This window comes from Wolffia australiana, chromosome 14, assembly GCF_029677425.1.
Source record: "Wolffia australiana isolate 7733 chromosome 14, ASM2967742v1".
Lineage (NCBI taxonomy): Eukaryota > Viridiplantae > Streptophyta > Magnoliopsida > Alismatales > Araceae > Wolffia > Wolffia australiana.
Window position 1 is genome coordinate 12,621,419 of NC_135848.1, and position 12,191 is coordinate 12,633,609.

Here is a 12,191-nt window from a genome sequence, read left to right on the forward strand (position 1 = left end):
TGAGGCTCGGGTACCGGGTGCTAGTGCAGACCTCGTCGAAGATGTCGTACGTCGGTGTGGATCTACTGAGATGCAACTATGTGATGCGATGAAAACCCTAGGTGATGGTACGTGCAGGCCCCGACTCGTGGGATTCACCGGGCTTCGTGCTCCGGCGGGGCGACCCATGACGGTGATGGTGACCTCCTGACCCTTGTCAGAGTGACGAAGGAGTCTACGGCGCCGAGCGGATTAAATCGGTTGGTGCTCTCACGTAATGAGCGGAATCGGCCCGTACCTAGGGAAGACACTCGCGGGACACTCTCGTGTCCGTTTACCCTCTCACCTACTCTAACCCGAGCCCGGTGGAGTGCGTCGACAGATATACGACAAAAGATAATTAATGGGTGAGCTAGAGGAGCAAGGTACCTCATGGCGCGTCGTCTCGCAGTCATACGCAGTCGATGCGGAGTACCGACAGGCGGGGTCGTTGGAGCTATGCCGGTGGCGACTAGGCGTTGCTCGACTGGCGGCGTGGCGCGGCTCAGGAGCAGTGGTGCAAGAGTAGAGTCGGTAGGGGAGAGGCGCAGAGTGCGAGCGGCGCTCGAGGTGGCGGCCCTCGGGACTGCGCAGGGGCGACGGCCCTCGGTGCAGCAGGGGGGGGCAGCCCTCGGGCTAGCGAGGAACGACAGCCCTGGGGGCGGCGGCCTTTGGGGCATCGCGGGACGCCGGCGATCAGGCGGCATCCCTCGGGCATCGCGGGACGGCGGCGCTCAGGTGGCGGCCCTCAGGCTTCGCGGTGCTCGGGCAGCGGCCCTCGGGCATCGCGGTGCTCGGGCGGCGGCCGTCGGGCCTTTCGGGACAGCGGCGCTCAGGCGGCGTCCCTCGGGCGGCGTGGGACAGCGGCGCTCGGGCGGTGGCCCTCGGCTCCGGCGGAGGAGTGGCGGCCGCCTTGGGTTCCTAGCGGCAGAGTCCCGCCGGAACAGGAACCCGACGGTTCGGGACTCGGCAGGACAAGATGGGCGACAGATGTCGGCCCTGTCCCGGCCCCCCCCCCCTCTTCCTATCTCTTCTCCTTTTTTTATTCCTTACTTTCTTCATCCTCTCACAAGAGGACGGGCCGGGATTCCTTCCTTTTCCAAAAATTCAAGAGACTTCTCTCTTAGGGCACCCTCTCGTTCCCTTATGTAGGGAGGGTGATGGGCCCTAAGGTGGGACCAACAGAGGGGGAACCCATTAGGAAAGGGACCCCCTCTTAAGACAACTAATACAGACTTCTTAAAACAAAACAAACAGAATAAAAGGAAGGGTGTTCAAAGGGGAAAAGATGAAACAAAAAGGGCCTTTGCAAGGATAATGGCCTGAGAAAATCAAATCTATCTAGATACTTTCGCCCTTGCCTTGGCGGGCTGATCTGGCGGGGCTTGAGCCGACGGGTGTCGCCGACAACGGCGGGGGTCTTTGGCGTCGTCTTTGATGGTGCGGGGTCTCATTCTCCATCAGTTAATATACATAACTTACATTAAAAGAGGAAAAAACTAATGAATTCTCTAGTCTCTGAAGACTTTTTCATCCCAAGGATGTTCAGCTGTTCTAACAAGATCCTAATCAGCTTGAGACAATGCAAAATTGCATGCAGCTTTTCTTGTACATGTGGGGCCTCCTCTTCTGCATGAAAAAACATTTCAATCAAACAGATGGCATTGATCCTGAAAAGATGACTGACAATCCTGACCACAAATTGACTTTGGCTTTCACTAGTTTAGCATTGATAAAAACAAATGATAAAAATATTTGAAATATGAATCTATCAAGTAACAGCATTAATCCTCAGACGCAAAGCAGCTTCGATAGATAGATAGATAGATAGAAAGAAAGATATATATATATAGATCGATAGATAGATAGATAGATAGATAGATAGATAGATAGATAGATAGATAGATAGATAGATAGATACATAGATAGATAGATGACTTAACCTTAGAATTGAGGGAAAGTATGATGGACTAAAATATTCTACCGTTGAAGGGAAAGTATCATACTTTTTCTTCATGTCAACTAGCCGCATTTCCATTCCTTGAAAGCTAATTGCTTGCTGGCTTGAAGCTGTACGAGCAGTAACATCCACGTATGGCTCTGTGAGAAGGTGGGCGGAAATGGGCTTGTTGCACCTCACTCTCGTCTTCAATGGGGTCTGCTCTTTCTTTTTTCGGAGAGTATGCCAATAGGATCTTAATGAAGTGCAGGGCTTTGCTTCTGACATTCGACGCTCTTAAATCCAGGCCTTAGTAATTCTTCAACTCTTTCTTAGGTATCGGGAAGCTAATGTCAAAAATTTTATTTTGAACTTGAAGGGAAAGTATGATGGATGAATTTGGTTGTTTCTAGTGTTTTTAACGTCCTATTATGAGGTATGAGATTGCGACAAGAGGAGAAAGCCTCGTCCAGAAACCATAGTTTATTTTCCCATCCCAAACACATACCTAATAAAATACATTTTGTCTGAGAAACCTGTAATCTAGAAATATTCTGTACATTCATGCTTCTTGCATATTCCATCCTATGGGCCATGAAGCTAAAGTGGAGAAAATGCGAGTCATTTTGATTTGGAATCTCATATGAATAAACTTTTGAATGTTGAAACCTATTTTTAAAATCATTTCCCCCCTTTGTTTCTGACATCATTGTAGCCGAAAATAAGCATTGATTGCATTCACCATCTCTTTGGCATGGTTCTTTCTTGACAGCATTAGGTTCAGTTATGATCAATGATTCAATATGGGATTCACCCATCAAAAAAAAAAAGTATAATCAGACATTTAAATTCAGACCAAAACATGTCAATTATCAAATCACCTTGCATGAATCAATTTTCGTACTATGTGGTTCCTCTAATGAGTTTTCTCGAGCTGCACCAAGTTTCTGGTATCTTGAAGAATTCAGTCAATGAGATGGCTAGATCTCCTCATCCTCTTATCGAATCACAAATATCATTTATACATATTACATCGTGTTGGCCAAGGACGTTATTGCATCCTCCGGTAGTTTGTATCTGCATATAATGAGGGTGGATATTCAATATTAACTGCACAATCACTTTTTCATATTTATTATTGCACTTTAGCTAAGATTGTTTAGAATATCATGGTTAGGATTTCAAGTCATATTCAAAACACAATGGGCCATGTACAAGATATTTTGTGTGTCTTCAGTCTAAGAAATACTTTCAATCCCGAGGCATCATTTTGATCTTAGAAAACGATCGATATCGTCTAAGAAAGTATTCTTAGTATATTATCCCAGTTTAAGATCTCATGTATTCATCTCATCTATCACTTCATATCCTCCATTTGATTTCATTTAACATTCAAGAACTTTCGCTTCATTCCTACATATCAACCTGGCATGAATACATGTGTAGCAAAAAGATTTCTTTCATGTCTCAGGTCAAAGAAATACTTTCAATCTCAAGGCATCATATTAATCCTAGAAGATAATGAATATATTCAAAGCAAGAAGCCTAGGATCTTATCTCAGTTCTAGATCTCGTGTACTCGTCTCATCTATCACAGCACAACCTCCATATGATTCCAGTAAGCATTAAAAAACCTAAGCTTGATTTATACAAATTAATTTGGCATCAGTGCATGCATAAAAAAGTTCTTATTTTTCAATCCATTTTGAACTTTTATTAGAAACAGTACACTAGACCCATAAAATTCTTTTTGATGTATATGCAGCTCACAAAAATGACACTGAAGTACTTCAAAAGGCATTTTAAAAATATATTTGATAAGAAAAAACCATCAATACCATTATTTATCATTGGTAAGCAAAAATAACATGCTAATTTGGATAGTAAGTTCATTTATTTGTGTGTTTATTTTCTTTGAAAAGATCATAAAGGGAAGGTATTAAAGCTTAAATTGATTTAAGCTACATTATTAGAAATAAGTTTATACTTTTCTCATAGTTATGTAATTTTTAAAAAAATTATGATAATAATTTCATAAAATATTAAATACAATATTGCACATATTTTTAAATTATTCTAGGGGTTCATTGTTTTTGAAGAATAAAATTAATGTTTTTTATAACTTTATGGTATTTCTTGAGAGTGTATTCATAAAGAAAATAATTTATTATGTCAATAAATATAAATTTGAATTTATTTGAATATGTTAATGAGTTTTTTAATTTTCCAATCGTCGTAAATTTTGCACCGAACTGGCGGTTTACCTCAAAGATCAAGGAGAGAGAAAATTGGATGGCTCAGATTGTTATAGCTTCAAAGACATGTGACAATCCCAAAGTAGTTTTGGGTTGCTATAGCTTCATCTTTACCTCCTCTATTCATCCATTGTCTCAGGTCTATAAATAGACACCAACCTTTTAAAAAAGGGGCCGTTGTAATTCAATCTTTAAAATAACAATTATAGAAATGGTTTGCTCATTCACAATATCATTCGGTCTTCTTGCATTTTAAGAGTGAATGATTGAAGGAATGATGTGCAATAAACACTCACAAAGAAAGCCACTCAGCTTGTTGGATACATGACAATGATGATATTGTGATCTTTGCCTTTTTCAAACTCACATCTCCATCTTTTTTCTAGGTTATTGTCATCGATAGCCTAGGTTTTTACCATCCCATACTACACCTTCAACTTTCGCCCTCCGTATCTATCTCTCTCAACAATAACTACGCAATTTATGATTTAAATTTTATCTATATTAATTAGTATTTTCCACTATTACATAGTATTTAATGTCACAAATTTATGATGTAAATTTTTTATCTAAATTAGATTAATTTAGAGAAAAGATTCTTCTAAATGTAAGATTATTTGTAAGAGAGAGAGAGAGAGAGAGAACGGGAGAGAGAGGAGAGAGAGTACGTGAGAGAGACGGGAGAGAGAGAAGAAAGCGTGAAACGGGAGAGAGCATTCGAGAGAGAGAGAGAACGGGAGATAGAGAATTTGAGCGTGCGAGAGAGAGAGAGAGAGAACGGGAGATAGAGAATTTGAGTGAGAGAGAGAGAGAGAGAGAACGAGAGATAGAGAGGAGAGCGTGCGAGAGAGAGAACGGGAGAGAGCAGAGCGCGTGCAAGAGAGAACAAGAAAGAGAGCACGAGAGAGAGAGAGAGCATGAGAGAGAACAAGCAAGAGAGAGAGAGAGAGCATGGGAGAGAAAAAGAAAGAGAGGACGAGAGAGAAAGCGAGAGAGGGAGGGAGAGAGAAAGCGGGGGAGCCAAAGGGAGAGCAGGGGGGCCCGAGTGACGCGGTCGGTGATAAAAATATTATATTATTTATTTATATTTTAATTCGGTCCCGGTCCGGTTTGACCATAGGACCCGATCGGCCCGACCAACCGGTCCACCCTAAAATGGTGGGCCGGCGGTCCCGGTTCGGTCCGGTCCGACCGGTCCATGGTCCAAATGTCAAACCCTAATTACATCCATATACCTAAGAATAATGCCTTAATCCCGATCCTTATAAAATCACATTAATTGGTACATAGAAATTTGTAAAAAACATTAGAGGTAGAATTATATCGGTGTTAGCCCACATAAAAGATCCAACAAAATTTTCTCAGATATTATTATACAGAACTTGCATTCAACGAGGAGAAAAAACTAATGAATTCTCTAGTCTCTGAAAACTTTTCCATCCCACGGATGTTCAGCTGTTCTAACAAGATCCTAATCAGCTTGAGCCAATACAAAATTGCATGCAGCTCTTCTTGTGGGGCCTTGTCTTCTGCATGAAAAACATCTCAATCAAACATAAGGCATTGATCCTGACAAGCTGACTGACAGAGCTAATCTCTTTGAGTTTCTCCCAAGTTGGCACTTTTCTTCCCTTCCAAGATAGAAAATGATAGGAAAGAGAAATGGAGAAAGATAGGGAAGAAGAGAACGAGAGAAGGGAAGAGAGATCAGAGAGAGAGAGAGAGAGAGAGAGAGAGAGAGAGATCAGAGAGAGAGAGAAAGAGATGTACATCGAGGGAGAACAAGAGATAGATAGATAGAGAGAGCGATGTATATAGAGGGAGAACAAGAGATAGATATAGCGAGAGATGAATATGCAGGGAGAACAAGAGATAGAGAGAGATAGAGCAATGTATGTAGAGGGAGAACAAGAGATAGATATAGCGATAGATGAATATATATGGTGAACAAGAGAGAGCGAGAGATGAATATACAGGGAGAACAAGAGATAGATATAACGAAAGATGAATATACAGGGAGAACAAGAGATAGATATAGCGAGAGATGAATATACAGGGAGAACAATAGATAGATAGAGAGAGAGCGATGTATGTAGAGGGAGAACAAGAGATAGATGTAGCGAGAGATGAATATATAGCGTGAACAAGAGAGAGCGAGAGATGAATATAGAGGGAGAACATGAGAGAGCGAGAGATGAATATAGATGGAGAACAAGAGAGAGAAAGAAAGGTGTATAGAGGGAGAACAAGTGTGTAAGAGAGAGGAAGAGATGTACATAGGGCCCCAAACGAGAGAGAGATAAACGTAGAGTGAGAAAGAGAGATAAAAATAGCGAGAGAGAGATAAATAAAGAGGAAGAATAAGCGGAGAGAGACAGAGAGAGAGACAGAGCGAGAGACAGAGCGAGAGACAGAGCGAGAGACAGAGCGAGAGAGAGAGAGAGAGAGAAAGAGAGACCTGACACTGGAGCTACGACTCCATGTATTGGAAAGAAGGGGGTATAGTCTTCGTCTTCGCAGATTCGCCTGAGGATTGATTTCATTTTAACGAGTGAAAAACAACCCAATTTTCTCGGAGGATTATAAAATTAAAAGATTATCAATAAAGAGATAAATTATTACCGTGAATTCCACGGGCCTCCACCTCTCGCCATTCTTGAACCAGCGCGCAGCAGCAGCACATCAAGTGAGACATAAAATCGTCCAAGAGCCCACCCTGCGACACCACACCGCGATCATCTTCGTCTCATCATCCCCTCAACTCCATAAAACTAATGGGAAAGATTAGGTACTAATGAATGCCTTGATCCTCAGCAGATTCCGCAGCTTTCTCCTCACGCAACAGGTATTGCAACAGCAAGAGAGAATCATCGAATACGCGATCAGTTCATTGCAGGCCTCGCAGTAGTAAATGCGATAAGGGTAGATGCACACTCGTTTTTTCGTTTTTGGCTACGCTGGATATCTTGGCGAAAGTTCCGCAAGGGCCCAGAAAAGTCCTCATGCCTGATAACTAAGATTATGAGATATAACTAATCAAATAATACTGCGCGATAAGAGCGTGAGGTTAAACAAAACATTGCGCAATAAGGGTTCTGAGCAGCGATCAAGCAACCCGTAGCGCCATTCCGCCCGTCGGTGAGAGGTCGAGGAAGAACAGCTGTAGATGAGCTGAACGGTCAAGATTAAGAGATTTAAAAGAATTGAATAGGAGATTGATTATGCTTCTGAGCCTTGGTGATCTTCATCTGAGAGCCTGGATCTCTCTCCTTCAGCGATCTTGCCACGGCTTCTGTGACTTCAGTTAAACGTCGAATCACTTTGCGGTGGCGCGCATCCTTCGATTTCTGCAGCTCGGAACGGAGTTTTTCGACTTCCTTTTTCAAAGCTTTGTCCAGCGGCAAGTTAGGGTACGAGCTCCCGATCGACTTCTTCAGCACCATCGCCGCCTCGCCGGAAGGATCCTTGTTTAGTTGGGTCTCCTGCAGCTTCCTGTCTTCGTCGTCCAGCGTGTACTCTCTCTGATCCCTCTCTATCCATTCCAATCTTTCCTGAAGAGAAACTGATGATTAATGAAAGATCTTCTTAAACTGGATTCTTTAGAACGAATCAATTAATTGACAGAAGATGGAGAACACACTTATAAGATATCTACAATAAGTCGCCATGTAAATAAATTTAAACAATAAAGAGAAAGATCATCGTGAAATTTAAAAAACTGCAGACCTTGATTCTGGCGTTATCGACAAGGGTGATGAGGGGGATGAGCATGAGGTATTGGTCGATTTCTGTCTGCGCTTTTCTAAACTGGGAGGCCATGTTCCTGCCCATGGCTAGACGGTAGAGATAGCTGCGGTCCTGGCAACTGTTGACGAGGACGAAGGACCTTCGTAGAGCGTCTTCGAGCTGTTCTAGAGGCTCGATAATCTCTTGATACTTCCTCAGCTCGGAGACTTTGAGTTGTTCTAGCAGGTTACCGATCAGCTTGAGGTGCTGCGCGAATTGACGGCAGTTCGTCTTGTGCATGCGGGCTGTGTTCGCCGCCTCAACGATCATCCCGATCAGACCGAGAGCGTCGATCCCCACCAGCTGACCGACGGTCCCGATCTCTTGGAGTTGCTCCCACGTTGACATTCTTCTTTTCCTCCGAGATCAGACGTCGATGACGATCCAAAGATTTTAGTTTCAGCTCTCACGAGAGTTTCGATGGTTGGCGTCGATCAAAATGAAATAATGGCAATAATTTAAAGACGACTAGGGGGGCCAGCTCGCAATGCTCGCTTGGGGTAGAGGGAGAAGAGAGAGAACCATCGAAACTGCCGGCAACGCTCAGAACCATCGAAACTGCCGGCAATGATCAAAATGATTTCTAACTCGGTCGCAATGCTCGCTCGCAATCCAAATCGATCAAAACAAAATAATGGCAATATCATAAATTTTAAATTCACAATCCACGGAATCTAGTTGTGATCGAATACAAATCGATTCGTATTCGATTTTCCTTCATCAATCTCCACGATTTCCGCAGATTCCGCATATTGTGGATTAAAATTCATAACTCGAATTGGATTCGATTTGGATTCCGAGCGAGCATTGCGAGCGAGCTTGAACCCTGCTTCTCTCTCTTTGGATCGCCATCGACGTCTGATCTCGGAGGAAAAGAAGAATGTCAATAGGGTAGCAATTCGCGTCTGATCGGGATGATCATTCAGGCGGCGAACACAGCGCGTCTGATCGGGATGATCTCTCTCTCTCTCTCCCTCTCTCTCTCTCTCGCTCGCTCGCTCTCTCTCTCTCTCCCTCTCTCACTCGTTCTCCCTCGATATACCTTTCTTTCTCTCTCTCCCTCGTTCTTCCTCTATATACCTTTCTTTCTCTCTCTTTCAATCGTGCTTCCTCTATATTCCTTTCTTTTTCTCTCTTTCAATCGTCCTTCCTCTATATTCCTTTCTTTTTTCTCTCTCTCACTCGTTCTTCCTCTATATTCCTTTCTTTTTTCTCTCTCTCACTCGTTCTTCCTCTATATTCCTTTCTTTCTCTCTCTCCCTCGTTCTTCCTCTATATTCCTTTCTTTCTCTCTCTCCCTCGCTCTTCCTCTATATTCCTTTCTTTCTCTCTCTCCCTCGTTCTTCCTCTATATTCCTTTCTTTCTCTCTCTCGCTCTCGTTCTTTCTCTATATTCCTTTCTTTCTCTCTCTCTCACTCGTTCTTCCTCTATATACCTTTCTCTCTCTCTCTCTCTCTCTCTCTCTCTCTCTCTCTCACTCGTTCTCCCTCTATATACCGTTCTTTCCCTCTTTTTTTCTCCCTTTATATACCTTTTTTATCTCTCTTGTTCTCCGACTATACACCTTTCTCTCTCTTGTTCTCCCTCCATATACTTTCTTTCTATCTCTTTCGTTCTCCTTCTATATACCTTTCTTTCTCTCTCTTGTTCTCCCTCTATATACATCTCTTTCTCGCTCTCTCTCCATCTCTTGTTCTCACTCTATATAAATCTCTCTCTCTTGTTCTCCCTCTACATATATCTCTTTCTCTCACATTATCTGTTGTTCTCCATCTACATACAGCTCTTTCTCTCTCTGTATCTATCTATCTATGTATCTCTTGTTCTCCCTTTATGTACATCTCTCTCTCTGATAAAAACTGGGACCCACCGCCAAACCCTGTGTGCATCTCTCTCTCTCTCTCTCTCTCTCTCTCTCTCTCTCTCTCTCTCTCTCTCTCTCTCTCTCTCTCTCTCTCTCTCTCTCTCTCTCTCTCTCTCTCTCTCTCTCTCTCTCTCTCTCTAAATATTCCCTCTCTTTCTCACACCATCCACATATCAAGGTACTCCCATCTCTTCTTCTGTCTTTATATCTCTCTGTATTATATATCATTTTATATATATACTCCACATTTCTTCAAATAAAAGGTTTTTCCACCACATAGATATATCTTTCCTGCTCACTCTCTCTCATTTTGACTCTATATCTTTATTTATTTATCCATTTTTTTCTGCCTCCCTCCCTCTAGAGAATGTCGATGGAAACTGAAATTGCGAGTGCATGATTGACGTTGACAAGGAACATTGAGGAAGACGTCTGATCATAACAAGTTCTCCCAAACGAGTTAGCAGGCTGACCAAGTCAACAATTTGTTTCCATAATCTTCAGCGGAAAAAATAATCTGTATTGCATTATCGCCTATTCAGATTGAAAACCTACCTTCATTATCCAAAGCATCCGCTTTGTTTTATTCACTCGGCAGTCAGTTTGTCGCTTGTGTCAATCATTCTAACTTTGCTGCTGGGTTCGTCTAACCTCCTAAGATCAAAATCGTTAAAAAACAAGTAGCAAACTTTGAGCTTGGTTATGACCTGTTCATAAAGGACGTGAGATGGCTGATATGGCGTTAAATATTATTTGACAAAATTTGCAATGAGTCGTAATTTTTTTATTAAGGTAGTCTTTATAAATGTAACATCATGTTTATTTTTTCAATGTTTCATTATTTATAACATAGTTTTTTGCCTGCAAAGAGCCAACGCGGAGGGTAGATATCCTCTATTTAATTCGGCTTAGTGGGCTGAACCCCTGTAGAAATTCCACCTTAACCCAGTAAGTCCTTGTGTTAGGACTCTTTTTCTTTCTTTCTCTCTCTCTCTCTCTCTCTCTCTCTCTCTCTCTCTCTCTCTCTCTCTCTCTCTCTCTCTCTCTCTCTCTCTCTCTCTCTCTCTCTCTCTATCTATCTATCTCTCTATCTCTCTCAATCTATCTCTCTCTATATATATCTCTCTCTTTCTCTCTAATTTCTTTCTTTCTCTCTCTCTCTCTCTGTCTCTCTTTCTCACTTCCTCTCTCTTTCTCTAATTTCTCTCTCTATCTCTCATTCTTTCTTTCTCTCTCCCTCTCTCTCTTTCCCTCGCCCTCACTCTCTCTCTGTCTTTTTCTCTCTAATTTCTCTCTCTCTCTCTTTCTAATTTCTCTCTCACCCTCTCTCTCTCATTTCCCTCTCTTTATCTCTCATTCTTTCTTTCTCTCTCCCTCTCTCCCTCTCTCTCTTTCTCTCGGCCTCACGCTCTCTCTGTCTTTTTCTCTCTAATTTCTCTCTCTCTATCTTTCTCTCTCTCTCTAATTTCTCTCTCTCTCTGTCTCTCTTTCTCTCGCCCTCTCTCTCTCTAATTTCTCTCTCTATCTCTTATTCTTTCTTTCTCTCTCCCTCCCTCTCTTTCTCTCGCCCTCACTCTCTCTCTCTGTCTTTTTCTCTCTAATTTCTCTCTCTCTGTCTCTCTCTCTCTCTCTCTCTCTCTCTCTCTCTCTCTCTCTCTCTCTCTCTCTCTCTCTCTCTCTCTCTCTCTCTCTCTCTAATTTTTCTCTCTCTGTCTCTCTTTCTCTAGCTCTCTCTCTCTCTCATTTCCCTCTCTCTATCTCTCATTCTTTCTTTCTCTCTCCCTCTCTCTCTTTCTCTCGCCCTCTCTCTCTATCTCTCTCTTTCTCTCTCTCTGTCTCTCTTTCTCTCTCTCCCGCTATTTTCTCTCTCTATCTCTCATTCTTTCTTTCTCTCTATCTCTCATTCTTTCTTTCTCTCTCCCTCTCTCTCTTTCTCTCGTCCTCTCGTGCTATCTCTCTCTCTATCTCTCTCTCTCTTTCTCTCTCTCTCTGTCTTTCTCTCTCTCTCAAATTTTTCTCTGTCTCTCTTTCTCTCTCCCTCTCTCATTTTTTCTCTCTCTATCTCTCATTCTTCCTTTCTCCCTCCCTCTCTCCCTCCCTCTCTCCCTCCCTCTCTCCCTCTCTCTCTCTTTCTCTCGTCCTCTCTCTCTATCTCTCTCTCTGTCTTTCTCTCTCTCTAATTTCTCCCTCTCTCAAATTTTTCTCTGTCTCTCTTTCTCTCTCCCTCTCATTTTTTCTCTCTCTATCTCTCATTCTTCCTTTCTCCCTCCCTCTCTCCCTCTCTCTCTCTTTCTCTCATCCTCTCTCTCTATCTCTCTCTCTTTCTAT

At 42.6% G+C, this 12,191-nt stretch overlaps 1 protein-coding gene across 1 annotated transcript; it reads right to left on the bottom strand.

Moving 5' to 3' along the window:
• Positions 1-6,137: 6,137 nt before the first annotated feature.
• On the bottom strand, positions 6,138-9,045 carry LOC144712506 (protein MID1-COMPLEMENTING ACTIVITY 1-like). The gene is made up of 7 exons (XM_078586801.1): positions 7,939-9,045; positions 7,438-7,763; positions 7,328-7,383; positions 7,145-7,218; positions 7,015-7,110; positions 6,835-6,928; positions 6,138-6,738 (listed from the first exon to the last, which is right to left on the bottom strand). The coding sequence occupies exons 1-7, from the start codon at positions 8,344-8,346 to the stop codon at positions 6,683-6,685; spliced, it is 1,110 nt and encodes a 369-aa protein (XP_078442927.1). The 5' UTR covers positions 8,347-9,045; the 3' UTR covers positions 6,138-6,682.
• Between the last annotated feature and the right edge of the window lie 3,146 nt (positions 9,046-12,191).